This window comes from Capra hircus, chromosome 25 (genome assembly GCF_001704415.2).
Source record: "Capra hircus breed San Clemente chromosome 25, ASM170441v1, whole genome shotgun sequence".
Taxonomy (NCBI): domain Eukaryota; kingdom Metazoa; phylum Chordata; class Mammalia; order Artiodactyla; family Bovidae; genus Capra; species Capra hircus.
The window spans coordinates 1,957,461-1,975,033 of NC_030832.1; the positions used below are offsets into that span (position 1 = coordinate 1,957,461).

The 17,573-nt window shown below is 51.2% G+C and overlaps 1 protein-coding gene across 2 annotated transcripts in view; it reads left to right on the forward strand.

Moving 5' to 3' along the window:
- Positions 1 to 17,573, forward strand: part of PDPK1 (3-phosphoinositide dependent protein kinase 1) — a 63,777-nt gene that overhangs the window by 24,559 nt on the left and 21,645 nt on the right. For both annotated transcript variants that reach the window (XM_018040359.1, XM_018040360.1), the window contains exons 2-6: positions 1,621 to 1,884; positions 4,843 to 4,885; positions 5,137 to 5,274; positions 9,833 to 9,977; positions 10,717 to 10,814. In XM_018040359.1, the coding sequence (XP_017895848.1) occupies positions 1,621 to 1,884; positions 4,843 to 4,885; positions 5,137 to 5,274; positions 9,833 to 9,977; positions 10,717 to 10,814 (688 nt within the window). The remainder of the gene's footprint in view (positions 1 to 1,620; positions 1,885 to 4,842; positions 4,886 to 5,136; positions 5,275 to 9,832; positions 9,978 to 10,716; positions 10,815 to 17,573) is intronic.

Below are 17,573 nucleotides of genomic sequence, written 5' to 3' on the forward strand. Positions count from 1 at the left end.
CTGTGCGTCTCCATCAACGCTTGTTATTATCTTTTTAATCCCGGTATGTGTGAAATGGATCACTGTGGCTTTGACTTGCATTTATTTCTGTAGTAGCTAATGATGTTGAACCTTTTTTCAGGTACTTTATGGCCATTTGTATGGGTTTTTTCTTGGAGAAGTGTTTACTCAGATTTTCTGACTTTTTAAATTGTGTTTTGTTTCGTTTTTAATTGAATTGTTTGAGTTCTCTATACCGTCTGAATACAAGTCCCTTATCAGATAGATGATTTGTAAATATTTTCTCCCAGTCTTTGGGTTGCTCTTTCACTTTGTTGGTGGTGCCTCTGAAGCACTGAAGTTTTAAATTTTGATGAAGTCCCTTTGATCTGTTTCTTCTTTTGTTCCTGTGCTTTTGGTTTCATATCTAAGAACCCATTGCCAAGATCATAAAGATTTACTCCTATATTTTCTTCTAAGAGTTTTCTAGTTTTATTTCTTACATGTAGATCTTTGATCCATTTGAGTTAAATTTTCATGTGGGAAAGGCAGCCACCTTCGTCTTTCTGTGTGTGGATATCCAGTACCATTAGCAGAAAAAGGCTTTCTCCCCACGAAGCCTTGGTACCCTTGTCAAAGATTGATTGGCCGCAGACTTAGGAGTTGACTTCTGGGGTCTGCTCCGTTCACCAGCGCGTGTCGTCACGCAGCACCACACTGTCTTGATTACTATAGCTTTGTAATGAATTTGGAAACCAGGTAGTGTGAGTCCTCCAGTTTTGTTCCTTTTTTTTTTGAGATTGTTTGGCTATTCTGGATTCCTTGAATTTCAATAAGAATTTTGGAATCATCTTGTCAGTTTCTGCAAGGAAGCCAGCTTCTTTTAATAGGGATTGCAAATTTTAAAAACTTGTTAGGTTTTTTAATTTGTTTAAATAACTAAAAAAGCATACAATTCTTAAATTGATTTGGAGGTAACTTGGGTGTGCAGTGAGCAGTTTGGCTCTAAACCAGTTACCTTTCCAAGTTGTTAAGCATTATTCCACTACTGTTCTTTTTGAGCAGCTTAGCTCTTTATCAGCTGTACCTTTCCTGTGCAGTTGGCAGCTCTTGGACTCTTCTTTCCATTTGGTTACTCTCTGTGTTCCGGGACTGCTTAGGTACCTGCTCTGTTCAGCTGTGGGACACAGTCTGAAGCTGGTCTTTTTGTTCAAGCCCTGGGTGCCTTCTGTGCATCTCGCCTTATATCATGTGTGGGTAGGTGAGCAGGGAGGGGTTCTGGGACGGGAGACCCTGAGGTCAACAGGTTTGGCCCAGCTTGCTGTGTGACAGGCCACAGAAGGTGTTTAGGGAAGGCCAGCTAAGCAGGGCTGGGGGCATTGGAGGTGTACTCGGTCCGGAGGGAGAGGGTGAGGGCGGGTCATTGCTGGGTGGGGGTGGGTCTGTGGGCGCACAGACAGGGCAGGGCCAGGTTTGAGCGAGAGGAGAGTTTGGGGTAGAGGGCCGCAGCCTGGGCTGCATGTCCGAACGTCGGGCGGTCTGCCTCTGCTTGGTGGCGGCTCAGCGACATCTAGACTTGAGTTCAGACGTTGAGAACAGTGAGCCGCCTTGAACCTTACCTCTTTTCTCCTGTGTCCCCAGTATGACACGGTTCCCATTCAGTCCAGCGTGGTGTTATGCTCCTGCCCATCCCCATCAATGGTGAGGACCCAGACTGAGCCCAGCACGGCCCCCGGCGTTCCCAGCGGGGGAAGCAGGCAGGGCCCCGCCATGGACGGCACCGCGGCCCAGCCCCGGGCGAGCGCCAGCGCTCTGCAGCACAGCACGCAGCCCCCGCAGCCTCGGAAGAAACGGCCCGAGGACTTCAAATTCGGAAAGATTCTCGGTGAAGGCTCCTTTTCAACAGTGAGTACACGCCGCTGCCGTTTGTTGGACGAGGGTGTTCTCCTTGGGAGCACTGGCCTTTCTCGGGACGCGGAGCTGGGCGCTGAGATGCTGTGGTGGCGCTCCACCCCAGAGGAGCGTCTCGGGCCCCTTGGGATTGTCTCCTGTAGTGAAGGTGACTTGGGGCTGGCTGCCACCAATCAGATGAGATGGTGAAAATATCTAAGCTGTGATTTTTGTAGGTGAAAGCTTTAAAAGGCATTTCATGATCTTGTGTTTAATTTTCTAAAAAATCCAGTGAAATTTTATTCTCATCAGGCATCAGCAAGTGACATTTCATATCATTGCACCTTATTGGCAAGACCCTGGGAGTTTTTTCTTCCTTAGATTGAACATCAGTATTGGTGTCAGTCTGTTCATAGTTGTTGGGAAACATTCAGTTCAGTCACTCAGTCATGTCTGACTCTTTGCCACCCCTTGAACCACAGCACGCCAGGCCTCCCTGTCCATCACCAACTCCCGGATTTACTCAAACCCATTTCCATCGAGTTGGTGATGCGATGCAACTGTCTCATCCTCTGTTGTCCTCTTTTCCTCCGCCTTCAGTCTTTCCCAGCATCAGGGTCTTTTCAAACGGGAAACACTGAACAGCCTTTATTATTTCTGTTGGTTTTAAAACGTCTGTTGAAAGTACACACTTGCTGTTTGCTCGAGTTGCAGTGCTCGACCTGCTAGCTTCCAGATCTCTGTGTCCCGTTTCACGAGCAGAAGCCTTATCACAGCACTGTTGAGTCCCAGTCACAGCACATTCTTTTTGTTCCCCGAGAGAGTTGACCTCTCTTGTTGTAGTTTTCCTCTTCGAGCAAAGATATGAAGGTACAAAGCTGCTGAGGAGAAGGCCTCATGAGCCGTGGCGGGGCTGGAGGCTTGCTGCAGGTACGAGGAGGCCAGAACCACGGTCCCCTGGCTGGCGTGGGGTCTCGTCTCCTGTGCCACCTGCCTGGCCTTTCTGTGAAGAAACCTTGTGTGAAATTTGTTTTCCTTTTCTCTTTTTCCGTTTATGAAATATTTCAAAATACACAGAACGTGACATACTACAGCTCACCCATGTTCCCAATATCATTTTAACTGTTAACTTTTGCTCTGTTCACATTTTTAATTTAGATTTTTTTATTGGCAGTATTTAAGTTATGAAAGAATTGGGTCCTCATGATAAAAACCTTCAACTTTGAGGATAAGGCCCAGTAGATCAGGTACTCACAGGTCCTTTCAGAAAGAGAAAAACTGTTTTGGAAAGAACCTCGGGTGTTCTGCAGTTACTTGCGCGAGTCCAGTCAAAGAAGCAGTGTTCTTCTCTCAGCTGTCCCGCACAGGATGTTTATGTTGCCTGGAAAATGAGGACATGTTTGTGACGTTCTCCCAGTGTCCCTGGGTTTCCACTGTGGGTGAAAGTGCGTGCCATCTGTTCTGCATGCAGAGAAGCCCCAGCTGGTCTGGTTTTCCCAGTGCCCAGGAAAGCCCGAGAGCCCGCAGGCTCTTTTCCGGCGCTGGTGGGAGTCCTGCAGACTGGGGTCTCCGATTACATGTGCTGCCCGCAGGTCTCTCCTACCACTTGGCAGCAGGTCTCCAGGGTGGGAGTGGAGGAGAAGAGGTGGCTCCCAGGCTGGATCCTGGGCCGGGCCCTTCCTGGGGTGCAGCTGGTGCTGGAGAGGGGAAGCCTGGTCCGCTGCCCACAGCTCCCTGAGGGTGCTCCTGCCGTCAGCTTGGGCCGCGTGGACGGACATAGGAAACCTGCATGGAATGTGCAGAGTTCACGTGACAGAAAGATGAGACGGTGTCTGCTCTAGATAGGGTTCCGTTACAGGTTAGCAGCCGAGCCACGCCCTTCCTCCTTTTCTCCTTACCTGGCCAGCGTGTGCCGCTGTCAGCCTCGCGTCAGTCCATAACCTCAGGAGGCCAGCCCTTCACCAGCCCCTCTCCTTACCCTTCAGCACCTGAGGGCAGTCCCGCGTCCCTCTCCCACAGAGATCCTTCTGATCTTTCTGCCTGAGCACATGTAATCCAACCTTGGTCTTACTGACTGCAGAGCTTCACACAGTGCCCAGGGTCACTTGTGATGAACTTGAGGGATTTTGTTACGGGATAGAACTCACAGCCCAGGAGGAGGCAGGTTTCCATCTGCTCGTGGGTTCTCGGCCATTCCCTGCAGGTGTCATAGGAGGGGAATTGGCACCGGCTGGTGGAGGAGGGGCCGCCCCAGCTCATTGCCAGGGGGGCCATCGGGCACTGGGAAGTTGTTGCTCACGTTGTGCCCAGGTGTGTGTAGAAAGGTCTCTTCCCTGTTGTGTGGGGCCCCACTGGTACTCTGTCCCCAGGGTTGAGGGTCAGTTGAGGGTCAGGCTGTGCCAGGAGAGGGCACAGCCAGGGAGTGGTGCCGGCACACTGTGGGTGGCTCTGCCTCCGTTTCCCACGCCCTCCAGGCAAGCGTGGGATTTATAGCATCTGTTGGGGGCATCAAGTGAAATGGATGGTAACAGTTATTGGTAAAAGCCCAAATTCAGGGTGGCCTTTTGCAGTGAACATGTACCAGGAACATATCCATAAGGTTATTTTTTTTGAAGGAATCCCCAATGCCCACTTTGTGGAGGTATTACTTGCTGCTGCTTCCCATAGTTTGTGAGGGCTACGCTAGTGCTAAGGTGTTTGTGAATATATGTTTCACTGCATCGAGGAACACTGGCAGATGCTGGGGACCCTTCTGGAAACACGTGAAGAACATCTATTTCCTTTATCTGTGAGAACATGTTATCTTAGTCACTGACTGCGTTTGTCCGCACCGGGCCAAGAATGTGTAAAGAGGAATTTCAGAGGGGGCGGGGTGCTCCTTGTGGTTGGTTGCAGGGTGCCTCGTGAGACTCTGTGCCCTAGTGACATTGGGTGTTTTTTCTCTTCTTTTTCCCTCTTTTCTTCCCAAACCAGGTTGTCCTGGCCCGAGAACTGGCAACCTCAAGGGAATATGCTAGTAAGTAACTAACTCCAGCGAGCTAGGCTGCTCAGTGTCTAGGAAGCAGGGACAGCGCCCCGGGCCCGCGGCCGCCTGGCTGCCCCGCCCCCGGAGGGCGCTGCGCTGGTCTTGGGGGACAGGGCACTATTGATCACAAAGCTGGTGGGTGTGTTTTGTGAAACACTTTAATTTGTGTTTGATACTTTATGTGTCATGTCTTTAGTGTTTTCTTACCATTTCCAATTGCAGTAACTTGCTTCTTTCTTAAGTTAAAATTCTAGAGAAACGCCACATTATCAAAGAGAACAAGGTCCCGTATGTAACCAGAGAGCGAGACGTGATGTCGCGGCTGGATCATCCCTTCTTTGTTAAACTTTACTTCACGTTTCAGGATGATGAAAAGCTGTGTATCCTTTGAACAGTCAAAGCCTCCGAAATGCCATGCCAGCGCTTGCTTATTGTTTTGGAACCGTGACCCCGTTTTTGTTTTCAGAAGTAGCCCCTTGCCTGGAAAGGAAAGGGTAGCATATTCTAGACACAGATGAATTCACATCGCTTGCTTTGGGACCCCTGGGATTGCAGACAGTCACTGAAGTCGAACATTGCTTCAAAGGAGATCATCACAGCCACTTTTGAGGGTTTCTGTTGGTAAGCTTCATGTCTCAAGAACTGTCTCACTGCTGATGTTGCTAGACCTTTACTGGAAGGCATCGCCCCCACTCCTCTTGACCGTTGTTCGTGTAGCACCCATCAGGTGTCGCATCCTGTGCACAGAGCAGGGACGTGAGCCGGAAGGGTCATGGGCATCCAGGGCTCCTGGGAGGTGGGCACCACTCTGCCCTCCCTGGCCTGGCGCTCTGGGGTTTGGTTGGAAGGGGCATCTTTCCCAGGCTCAGCTGCCAGGTGAGAAGTTCAGGGAGCGACCCCCAGAAACCCAGAACCTTTCTCCCTGCCTCAGGCTGTCCTCCCCACCCCACCCCCCACCCCTCCCTCCAGGGCTGTGCTCCCTGCTTCTCCAACTGCTTCTCCAGCAGGGATGGCACGCCCTGCCGAGTCTTTGCTTTATTTCAGGGCATCCCCTGAACTTGTTCCCTGGCGTGTCCTCTAATCCCTGAGCACTGTCCTTTTTCATGCTCCTTTGCTCGGGGTTGGGGGGCCCTGTCTGTGCCGTTAGCTTGTCTGTCGTTCCCCGGGCAGCCGGGCCGGCCGGTGCTCCCTGCTCCCAGCCCCTTTCCTGCAGTTCTTCTTCCAAAGCCAGCCTTCCCCGGCCCCTGGCTGCTCGGAGACGCTGTCTGAGCCCAGCAGACGCTCTTGGCTGCAGCTTGATGGGGGGTCACTCAGGTTTAAACCTTGTTCAGGCTTAAACCTCAGTCTGTGCATCTGCTCTCTTCTGCCCTTGGGTCGCCAGAGCCCCTCCCCCCCACCACCTGGGGGTGGGCCTGCCCTGAACCCCCTCCCCTCCCACCCTCCTCTCTCCACTCTCCACCTTCTGGGTTAAAATTTGTCTTGATCCTGTTCCGCCTTTCACACCGCTTTCTGGCTCCTTCAGCCATCAGTTGAATGTTGTCTTTGGTTCATTGAGAAGGCCTTGTTGAGTGCCGGGGTGGGAACATGCTGGTGTGTGAGGTGAGGGCTCTGCCCTCGGGGGGCTTGTGTTTCCCTGCAGAGTTAGATGTACACTGATGATTCCTGGCTGTGTATAGGAGTCAGGCCAGTGGGAGGTGGGAGTGTTGGAGCTGCTGTTTTAGTGGTCGGAGGAGAGGACGTTAGCCAGAGGCCTGGACGGAGCAGGGGCAGGTGTAGGTGGGTTGGGGGGAGCCGGGCCTAAGAGACCAGAGTCCCAGCAAGAGTTCTGAGTTTTCTTCTGAGTGTGGTGTGGAGCCCAGCAGGGTCTGGGGCAGCTGCTGGGAAGGGGCTCTTGGGAGGGGGCTCGGAGGCCAGGGCCTCGGAGCCTGTGCACATCGCTCCCACACCTGACATGCGTGGTGGCGCCTGCTGCTTGAGACCCTGAGGTTGGGTTGGTGTGCCGACAGGGCCGCAGAGGGCTGGAATGGGCCCAGCAGGGCAGAGCTCCAGGGAGTGGAGACGGCAGATCCCAGGGCCATAGCCAGCTGGTTCCGGTGAGGGTGCTGGCTGCCCGGCCAGACAGCACCAGGTAGGCCAGTACTTGGGCGCAGGCCTGAACTGTGGATCGGCCCCCAGGGAGGTGTGGAGAGCGCAGTCTGGGTGGGGCGCGGGTCTCAAGAGGGGTGAGCAGGCCCAACTGGTTTTCCCGGTGTCGGGCTCTCAAGGGGACCGGTGAAGGGGTCCAGCGACCACGGCCTACGGGGCGGGGAGTCCTGTGGACTTGTCTCCGGGGTCTCAGCGGGTGTGCCTCTCCGCCTGGCTTTAGCATCGCCCGCCCCGCCTGTGTGCTGCCAGGGGCCTCCTGGGGACATCAGAGCGCCCCTCAGCCTGCTCTGGGTCTCACTCTGAGGCCGCCTTGACCCCTCGTGCCCTGTGCTCCTCTCTCAGCCTGTGGGGCTCTCTGGGCTGGTTTTCTGGAGTCCCAGGCCTGGGCTTCCAGCAGGGCCCCTGGAGAATGCGTCTTGTCAGCTGGGAGGCTCTGGCAGTCGCACATGCTGACGGCGCCTCCTCCCAGGGTCAGGAGCAGCGGGAGCAGGCCCTAAGGCTGGGTGAGTGAGCTTGCTGTCTGATTTCAGACGTGATTGGCCAGAGTAACGCAGGCGGAGGGGACTCTAGGTCTTTGTCCGACGGTGTCTGTTGCTCTTGACCTTTTAAGACCACTTTGAAAGTCCATGGAGATTGCAAGGGCTCACTTAACCTCTGACAGGAGCGAGACCCGGGGGGACTTGCACCCTACTCAGAGTCTTTCATGGCACACAGTGTGTTAAAATTGAAAGCAAAGGAGACACTCTGCCTGAAGCAGAGCCCCAGAGTGCACGGCATCCTCCCTGTAGCCATGTGTCTGCTGGGGAGAACGGCGCCTCCTGTAACTGCAGGGGTAACCCCCGCCCTGGGATAGATGGGGCAGAGCCTGGAGACCCCCCTGCCACAGCCTGAGAGCAGGCAGGTTGGTCCACGATGGGACTTCTGGGCTCTGGCAGCCTTTTTGCCCTCTGGAGGTTCAGCTTGACCAACTCAGTCCCTGCTCCCAAGAGAGGCTGAACTCAGAGCAGCCCGCCCTCCCTCCCTGGGTGTGGGGCAGGCTGGGCACTGGAGCCAGACGGCCAGGATGCCTTTACTCCAGCAGGGGTGCAGCTGGAGGGGCTTCAGGGCTACTGCCGGGCCAGTCTGTGTTCTTCCTCCACCACCCCCTGCCCGCCCTTGGTGTCCTCTTGCAGCCTGGGGACAGGAATGGCGCACTAGATCTCAGGAAGCTGCGCTCCAGGCTAGATGACCTTGAGTCAGTTGCTTAACCTCTCTGGGCTGGGTTCGCCTGCAGAGTGCAGGCATTGGGCTCAGCAGGCTCTCCAGCTCTGCCACAGGCCTGTGCTCCTCATCCCAGGAATTCACCTGTTCCCGCTGAGAGAGCAGCCTCCTTGTCTCCTGCCCTGAGGCCTTTGCTGTGCTGGGGAGGAGGAGTGGAGCAGTGAGGTTTGAGAGTATTCCTGGGGAATGAGGAACGTGTGTGGGCAGAGAGAACACGGACTTGGAGCCATGATCCCTCAGCATCTGTCGTGTTCAGAATCGTCGGTCACTAGCTCCCTGGCTGGGCAGAGAACTCAGAGTGTCCTTCACACAGGAAACAGGAACTCGGGGAGTGGGCAGATAAGGGGCAAAACCTGTGAAGCCGGAAGAGGCCCCGTGGCCGTGGCCGAGCCTCTCGGGGGCTGCTGGTCTCTGGGAGACCGCGCTCCCGAGCGGGGGCGGCACCATGGCCAGTCCAGGGCCAGTGGAACCTCTGCTCAGAGTTGGCTGGGCCAGAGTCTGCAGGCCGCTGGCGAGGCTGGCCACGGGTGCTGGCCTTCCCTGAGGAGGGGTCGGAGCAAGGCGAGGGAGGAGGGGGCCCTGGCTGAGGCCCTTTGCTTTCCCTGGAAGTAAGGTTGGTTTTCCGCTTCAGCTGCCTGTTACACGTTGTTCTAGTTGGAAGGGCTTGGGTAGCCACGGAGGGGGCTCAGTCAGAAAGTTTTGAGCAGCTCCGGTTGCTGGTCTCTGCCCTCCTGGTCTTGTCCTCCCTGCACCGCGGTGTCAGGCACCTTCCTCTGTGGGTGATGCAGGGCCTTGGCGAACAGAAACCAAATAGAACACCTTGACCACAGGCCACCCCCGGCGCCATTGCTCGGGGTGGGCGAGGCCTTGGGCCACCCCGTCCCTGGCGGCCTATGCTTCCATTAAGAGGCGCCGTGCGCTGTGCCCCCAGGAGGAAGCAGTTCTGTGGGATCCGTTGCTCGCGTCAGCCTGTAGTCCGCTTTGGAAACGGGGGAAGAGGAGCGAGACAGAGCGCACTGAGGGGCCGAGGGAGAGGAGGCCTCGAGCCCCCCGGGGCCACAGAGAGAGTCAGAGTGAGCGAGCCAGGGTTTCTCCCAGGGAACTGCTCACTTCAGTGTGCCGGGAGCCTTCTTTTGAGGAGTCTTTCCGCGACTTGGCTCCGCACAGCCTGAGGTGCGAGGCTGGCACGGGCTGTGAGGATGGAAGCACTGCCCGCATCTCCAGCGGCTCCCTTCACGGAGCCCACGGGGATCTTCTGGGGACGGGCGTCCGGAAGGGGCACTTGGCCAAGAGGCCTGTGTTTCTGTACTGTTGGTGAGAACCCCCCGGGGGCCTGTCCTGGAGCCAGGCCAGGGGATCCCTCCAGACCCAGCTCCGCAGGTCTGGCGGGGGTGGGCCTGGCTGGGGGTGGGGCAGCTGCCTCTGGCCACAGGTACCTTCAATTTTCATTAATTAAAAAAAATTGCTACTGCGCTGCTAAGATTAGTTTAAAAGAATGACTTTTGCTGTCTTCCTTAACCATGCAATGTTTAGATTTTGGCCTTAGTTATGCCAAAAACGGAGAACTGCTTAAATACATTCGGAAAATCGGCTCATTCGATGAGACGTGCACCCGCTTTTACACGGCCGAGATGGTGTCTGCCCTGGAGTACTTGCACGGCAAGGGCATCGTCCACAGGTACCGATCTGGGGGCTGCTGGCTGCTCCCCAGGCCTGGGCTCAGCTCTGGTCTCCTTCCTGGAGGGTGGGCTGCCTCCCTGTGAGAACTAAGAAGCGTGCACATCTCTCTGACGCCGAGAGACCGTGGACCTGAAGTACCAGGTGAAACTGGTCAGACGTCTTTTTTGCCAGGCTAATGATTCTCTTAGCCATCTTGGCTGCTGCTTTTATTTTGTCAGATTCTGTAGGTGCTCACTTCTGGTCTCGTTTTCCAATAGTCCAATCGAAAGTATTCATTTGAGCTTTTTTTTCCCTTACAATTTTTTCTTTTTTTTTGGTGGTAGTGGTAGTAAAACACACATATCCTAAAAATTTATCATTTAATCATTTTCCCCCTCCCAGTTTTATTCAGAAGTAGTTGACATCCCCAAGTTTAAGGTGTGCGTTGTGATGGTTTGATTCACATTTATTGTGTAATGATACCACAGAAGGTTTAAAGGCTCTTTATAAACATGAGAGATTATACTTCAGTTAAAAGTTTATCAAAATGATAGATGTGGTTATGAAATGATGGATTCGAATGTCTCACTGGATGCAGTTGGTGGTGTTCAGTGCTAACTTTAGACTTGCATTCCTGGTTGTTAGTCTGTACCGATTATAGGTATTAACCAGTTCATTTTGTTTTTAGCTAAATTTGGAGTGTGTAATGTTACTGTTTCAAATATTTCATCTCAAGTGTGAAAAATCTGCTTTCACAGGGACCTGAAACCAGAAAATATTTTGTTAAATGAAGACATGCACATCCAGATCACAGATTTTGGAACAGCAAAAGTATTGTCCCCAGAGAGTAAACAAGGTGTGTGTTTCATTTCTTGCAGACCTCCGCTCTGTGCTTCAGATCAAAATCCTCTTAGAAACCGGTGGAGTGCCTAGTGCTGTCATTTGTAGTACCTTTGTTATTGTAAAGAAGATGCCTGAGTGTTCAGCAGGGAAGCCCCTGCCTCCGGGGCAGCTCTAGCAGTGGGCCTGGTCGCGACTGTCTGGTCTAGTAGGGACCGGGAGGAGGCTTCCCCAGCATCCGTGGTTGGTCCTCTTGGCCTTGAGTGGTGCTAGGTCCCCAGGCGCTTTCTGTACCTTGTCGCAGGGCCTCGGATGCCTGCCGTGGCTCACCCTCCCTAGTCATCTTCCTGGAAGGTGCTGCGGTGTCTCATTTGTTCTCATCTCCCATGCAGGGGTGTGGGCTCAGTGGGATCAGCTCCCAGTTCCTCCTTTTGGCACTGTGGGTTCTCTAGGGCGGGGGGAAACACATTCACGATGCCCCCTGTCTGCCTGTCTCCTGTGTGCAAATGCCGGGGCGGTGGCCCCAGCACGCTGATCACAGGTTCTGTAAGGTCACAGAGTGAGTGGGGGCTGGCTTTTCCTGCTGGTCCAGCGCACGTTCATCATTGCAGACCCTCCTAACCACTGCCCCTCTCTCGTGTTTCCTAGCTGGATTATGTGCCGTGACAGTTGCTGACAGCCTGCCTGGGGTAGAGGAGAGCCTGGCTGTCTGAGCTGGCCAGGGGCTTCTCAGCCAGGGTGAGGGTGCAGGCATCTTACAGCCCTTCAGGTGTTTGTTGACTGGAAATGATAAACTTCGAGGTATACAGAATGGCAGTTTAACTCTGAAACCTGTGTTGAGGTGTTGGGGTAGAGAGAGAGAACATAAAGTTCTGTGTAGTGGGGTTGCAGGAAGCTCAAGGCCCATGTGTGAATTAATAAATGACCCTGAAAGTGAACCTTGGGTGTGGGGCCAGGTGTGACGGTTAGCACTGCCCTGACCTGAGAAGCTGCTACAGGGACCCCCACGTAGGGGCTGTGCTTCTGCTGGGGCTCATGGGTACCCGTGAGACAAGGACCTTGAGGGGGGGTGGGGACAGACATGCTGGGGTGGGTAGAGGGTTTGCTGGTGGAAGGAAGATTCAGACAGAAGCCCCCACTTTGCTGCAGCTGCTCTCTTCATCTGTAGCTTCTTGGCATCTCTGTTTTTTCCCCTTGTGTCTGTTGAAGAAACCAGGTCGTTGTCTTGCAGAGCTTCCCAGAGTTTGTTGATGGCACCTCTGTGGAGTCCTGTAGCGTACTCCTTTCCCCTCTGTACGTCTTGAAAGTCGGGAGTTGGATGCGGCTGCTTGATGACATTCAGGTTCAGTCCTTTCACGCCAGCGGCTGGTGTGCGTAGCATGTTCTTCCGTTGGGAGCATGTAATATCCAGTCATCTCTCCCTCTGTGATGTCAGCAGCCCTTTATAGCTGCAGTGGCCTAGATCTATTGGTTCATTAGAGAATGCAGAGTGATCGTAGCCCAGTGCTTTCATTCTGGAGCTGGAATTCTTTAAAGAGAAACTTCTCCTTTGCCACTGTTTGGTTAACTAGTGACATTGATTGTAAAGGAAAAACTGGATAAATGCTCACTTCTTTCCCCTTTATTAACAGCTTTTGAAAAGTGTGAATTGGTTCACTGTCCTGATGACCAGTTCATCAAAGACATTATTAGTCCACCTCATACCATACACAGAAGTTAACGTGGATAGATCAGAGCTCTGAATGTAGGAGCTAAAACAGCTACACCCTTGGAAGGAGGCGTTGGAGTGAATCTCCATGACCTTGGGTGAGGTAGTGGTTCTTTAGATACTATACCAAAAGCATAAGCAGCAGAACAAGTTTTAAAACTTTGGTGCTTTGATACATTAAGAAGGTGAAAAAGACAACCTGTGGGGTTGAAGAGGAAAAAAAATTTCAGCTCCTGTGTCTGATCAGGGGCTTGTGCTCAGAATATATGAAGAATTCGTAACAGCAACAAATCAGCTTTAATGGGCCTGAAGACACAGTTTCTCCAAAGAAGATAAACAAGTGGCTGATAAGCGCATGAAAAGATGCTCAGTATCACTCACTTTTAGGGAAATGCAAACAAAACTACAATGAGATATCACCTCACACCAGTCAGAATTACCTTCATCAAGAAGTCTACAAACAATAAATGCCGGAGAGGGTGTGGAGAAAAGGGGCCGCTCTTGCACTGTTGGTGGGAATGTGGATTGATGCAGCCACTGTGGGAGACGGTATGGAGACCCCTTTAAAACCTAGGGGTAACACCACCATAGGACCCAGCAACGCCACTCCTAGGCAGACACCCTGAGGAGGTCAAAATTGAAAGAGACACAGGCACCCATTGTTGACTGCAGCACTATTTACAATAGCTGGAACATGGAAGCAACCTAGATGCCCGTCGACAGATGAATGGATAAAGAAGTTGTGGTACATACACACAATGGACTATTACTGGGCCATAAAAAGGAGTGCATTTGAGTCAGTTCTAATGAGGTGGATGAACCTAGAGCCTATTTTACAGAGTGAAGTAAGTCAGAGAGAGAAAGATAAATATTGTATTCAAACACGTATATATGGGATCTAGAAAAATGGTACTGAAGAATTTATTTACAGGGCATCAGTGGAGAAACAGACATAGAGAATAGACTTATGGGCCTGGGGAGAGGGGAGGTGAGGGTGAGATGTATGGAAAGAATTAATATGGAAACTTATATTACCATATGTAAAATAGATAGCTGTCGGGAATTTGCTGTATGACTCAGGAAAGTCAAACGGGCTCTGTATCAACAGAGGGGTGGGATGGGGTGGGAGATGGGAGGGAGGTTCAAAAGGGAGGCTGATTCATGTTGAGGTTTGGCAGAAAACAGCAAAATTCTGTAAAGCAATTATCTTTCAATTAAAAAAATAAAAATAAAAGGATTTAGAAAAGAAAATACATAGAAGAAAAGAAATAAGAGCAGAAATTAGTGAAATTGAAAAAAAAAAAAAAACAGTGTGGAAATTTAACAGAGCCAAAGTCCGGAGGGAAAGAGGCTGAGTGGTCCGGGGATGCCAAACGTGAGGACTGTGTGTCTGAGTGGGAGAATGCCCCTCAGTGTTACCAGGTCTTTGTAGAAACACCCAATCCCGTGGGAGTCTTTTTGACACTGTCATTTTGCCTAAGTACAAACAGAGTTGGGAGGCAGGTATTATTTTAACAGCATTTGAAACTTAAAAATGTGGGCGCAGTCTTATGTTGTGCCTGTCACTTTTCTATGCTTCCATTATCCCTTTCTGCCATTCAGCACCCTTAAGACCTTCTCTGTTTCTCACCACCATTGCCTTTGCTGGCTCGCAGCAATATACAGTAGACACCTCTAGAGATTTTATTCAGGACGCAGTACCTGTAGGTCTGGGCTTGGGCTTAATACAAGGTCTCCGGGAGAACCATCTCTGGAAGAGAGGGCTCCCTGTTCTTGCTTCAGTTTAATATGCTGAAATTTGCAAATGCCATGCACACTTGTAAGAATGTCAGTTACAATTTAGTCTATAGGAAATGACCATTTGATCAATAAATTTTTGCTTTTAATTTCAAAAAAAAAAAGTGAAAAAGACAACCTATGGGGTTGAAGAGGAAAAAAAAAACAAACTTCAGCTTCTGTATCTGTACCCACAATATATAAAGCACTTATAACAAAAAAAATTTTTTTTAATAGGTCTGAATAGATATTTTCTCCAAAGAAGAGAAACAAGTGGCTGATAAACACATGAAAAGATGCTCAAGATCCTTAGGGAAATGCAACTCAAAACCACAGTTAGACACCCCTCCATACCCACTAGGGTGACTGTGGTTGAAAAGACCGCAAGAAGCATTAGCAAGGATGGGGAGAAATTGAAGCCCTCATGTTCTGCAGGTGGGGTTGTCAAATGATGCAGCTGCTTTGCAAAAGTCTGGCAGTTCCTTAAAAGGTTAAGCACAGTTATGTTGTAATTGACAGTTCAGCTTCTAGTTAATATATCCAAGAGAACTGAAAAACATTTATATAAAAGGTTGTACACTGGTGTTCATAGCAGCTTTATTTGTAATAATCAAGGCGTGGAAACAGCTCAGGTATCCCTCAGCTGATGGACGGATAGATGAGGCGTGGCTGTCTGTGCAGTGGAGTGTCATTCAGCCTTGGAAGGCATGAAGGTCTCATAGAGGCTGCAGCCTGGGTGGACTGTGAAAACTGCTTGAGTGGCAGCCAGCTGGGATCAGGGCAGGGCTTGTGTTGCGGGGATAGGTCAGTTTGAGGGTGCTGCTGTCTTAACAGCATTGTCTTCTGACCCTTCACTGTGGAATGTCTTTCTGTGTATAGCTTTTGTAATTTCAAAAATTATTTGTAGGTTTGGTATTACAAGCTTTGTGCTTCTTTTGTTAAATTTATTCCTAAGTGTTTTTTATTTTATTTTTGAAGTTATTGTAAATGTAGTAGTTTTCTTAATTTTCGGATTTTTCATTGAGGGTGTTTAGGAATATAGTTGACCTTTCTGGTGTACTGATCTTACGTCCTGCGGCCTGGATGGACTTGCGTATTACTTGTGATAGTGTTTGAGCAACTTCCTGGGGACCTTTTATGGACAAGATGATGTCGTCTGTCATTAGAGATGGTTTTACCCCTTCCTTTGCAGGCAGGATGCCTTTTGCCTCACGTTCTTTCCTGCTTTTCCTGGTTTGACTCTCCTGTTGACTAGCGAGAGCAGGCATGCTTGTCTTGTTCCTGATCTTGGGGGAGAGCTTTCAGTCTTTCACCGCTGATGTTGACCACTGAGCGTGATGTTCCTTGTGGGTTTTTCATGGTGTCTTTATCAGGTTGCGGATGTTCCCTTCTGTTCCTAGTTTGTTTTGTAATTCATCATGAAGGAGTATTGAATTTCGTTAGACGCTTTTTCTGCATTTCTTGATCGAGTGGGTCATGTGGGTTTTGTTCTCTGTTCTTCGTTTCTTTATGGCTGTGCTGGGTCTTGGTTGCTATGCATGGGCCTTCTCTAGTTGTGGCCGGCGGGGGCTACTCTGCGTGGCGGTACACGAGCTTCTCATTGCATTGGCTTCTCTTGTTGCAGAGCAGGGGCTCTAGGCATGCGGGCCTCAGTAGTTGGGGCGCACGGGCTTGGTTGGTTGCCCCACAACATGTGAGATCGTCCTGGACCAGGGGTCGAACCTGCATCCCCTGCATTGGCAGGTGGATTCTTAACCACTGGGCCACTGGGGACGTCCTTGTTCTTTATTCTAATGATGTGATGTCATAAATTGATTGGTTTTTAACGTGGTGAACCACCCTTGCATTCGCAGGGTAACTCCCGCTTGGTCGTGGTGTACACTCCTTTTTATGTGTTGCTGGATTCAGCTTGCTTGTCTTCTGTCCAAGGGCTGATAAGCACATTTTGTGGAGTGTTTGCTGTGCCTCACATGTGGGTTCACGGGTAAGACAACGGCAGTGTGCACTTCCAGCTTTGGAGAGAGAGTGAGTGTCTTCTGAGCTCAGCAGCACATCAGGCCCCTTTACCCCACCGGCACCTTGGGGTCCGACTTGCAGATCTCTGGTGGCCAGAGTGGTTCCCAGCCCAGGGTACTGGGCGGGTGTTTTGAATCACTTGGAGGGTGGAGATAAGAACCCAGCTCAAATCCTCCTCCTCTGGCCTGACCCTGTGGCCCCTGTTGAGTGGGCCGTGGCCCAGAGGAGGCAGCTCAGGTCCGCAGTGGTTCTGGGCCTGGTCTCCAGGGCCCGGGGGAGTTTGCCTCTGGCTGATCTCTGAGCGTCCAGGGGAGGTGACTAGATTACCTCCGTGGTTTGCTCCTGCGCTCTCATGCTCTTCCCTGAGATGCACAGAGAAACCTGCTGTTTGTGAAGCTGGAGAGAACAGTCCTTGTTGTCACTAACCTTTCAGTGAAATGGAGCATTTTCTTCAGTTTGAAGGTGGGAGCAGACGTCTGTCAGTAGAAACCACAGATGTTTGCGTGTCCTGTCCTGGTCAGCACAGTTGGTCTGCTGTTTGTGCTCACCGCCGGAACTTGTTAGTGCATTAAAAAACACCACCAGATAACTGGTACCTTATGCATGTATTACTTTAATATTTTGATACTTTCATTATGTGTATAGTCTTATGTATTTTACTTTATGTCTTTAGAACATCATTCTGAGGGCAGGAGTTCTTCTCCATACTGTGGAGGAGTGATTCATCTCTAGACTAATGAAAGAGCTCCTGTCCGGGGGTGTGACTCCGTATACCCCCAGGGTCTTGGAGTCCCTTTAAGAAGGTGGGGCTCCTGGGAAGAGGAAGCAGCAAGGGTCGCAGGAGACAAGCAGACATAGGCCCAGGAAACTACAGCGGTGGCAGCAGCAGCAGCCCGGTCCAGGGCCATTGTGACTTGCTCTTTAAAGCCCTGCTGTGCAGTGGGTGGGTGGGTGGGTGGGGGTGTATATGTGTGTGTGTGTGTGTGTGTCCTGTCCACTTTGTTTTATGCAAAATGTAGCTACTGCAAAGCATCAGTGCTTCTGAATACTTTGTGATAGCCTGAATTATTTAATTATGTGTAATGCATATCTTTTCATACAAAATATATTTCTAGAACTTTTTAATAGCATTTAAAAAAAAGCCTGGAAGAAACGCACGCTTCTTACGCAGAGCAGGAATGCTGCCTGGGTGCAGTGTCTCGCGCAGCCCAGCCCCTGAAGGGTTGTGGTTTTGTCCTGCTGTCCGTGCCGACTTCACCCTGGAGGGTCAGGTGC